Raw genomic sequence first — 488 nt, 5'->3', positions numbered from 1 at the left:
ATAATAATAATAATAATAATAATAATAATAATAAACCGAAAAATAAACAAATTGGGTAAGTACATAAGTATTTCTTTAACCACGATCGAATAAACTACGGGCTAAAAAATTCCCGTAGGGACGGACTCAGCTTGTTATATAATAGATTAGATGATGTGTTTCTTCAATGTTGACAGGTACAACTGCAGAAGGCGTTTATCATTTGGAAAAAGCCGGAATAAGAGCAGCCATCAATGGCGCTTTGGAAGCTGCTACTGAAAAATCAAAGGATCTGTCTTCAGTATGATTCAGAATATAATAAATGTATGTGGGCGCTATATTAAACCGAGAGACTATCGTTACAACGACAACTACGGTCGTCAGCATTTCATCGATACGAGAGTTTTTACTTTCTATTACTACAGTATAGCGAGCTATACTAGTAATGAAAGTATTACAATCGGTCCAAATTTTCAAAATCGGGAAATGGTTGGAAATATCCGTTTTGG

General features: G+C 34.4%; 1 protein-coding gene across 1 annotated transcript in view; it reads left to right on the top strand.

The window, feature by feature from the left end:
• LOC103520577 (pyrroline-5-carboxylate reductase) overlaps positions 1-466 on the top strand; it is an 11,300-nt gene extending 10,834 nt beyond the window's left edge. Inside the window, exon 2 of the mRNA XM_008485678.3 lies at positions 177-466. Coding sequence (XP_008483900.3) covers positions 177-286 — 110 coding nt within the window. The 3' untranslated portion in view covers positions 287-466. The remainder of the gene's footprint in view (positions 1-176) is intronic.
• Positions 467-488: the final 22 nt, after the last annotated feature.

This window comes from Diaphorina citri, unplaced genomic scaffold (assembly GCF_000475195.1).
Source record: "Diaphorina citri unplaced genomic scaffold, Diaci psyllid genome assembly version 1.1 scaffold3807, whole genome shotgun sequence".
Taxonomy (NCBI): Eukaryota; Metazoa; Arthropoda; class Insecta; order Hemiptera; family Psyllidae; genus Diaphorina; species Diaphorina citri.
Note: the sequence above shows the minus strand (reverse complement) of the source record. Positions and strands in the feature narration are given on the sequence as shown.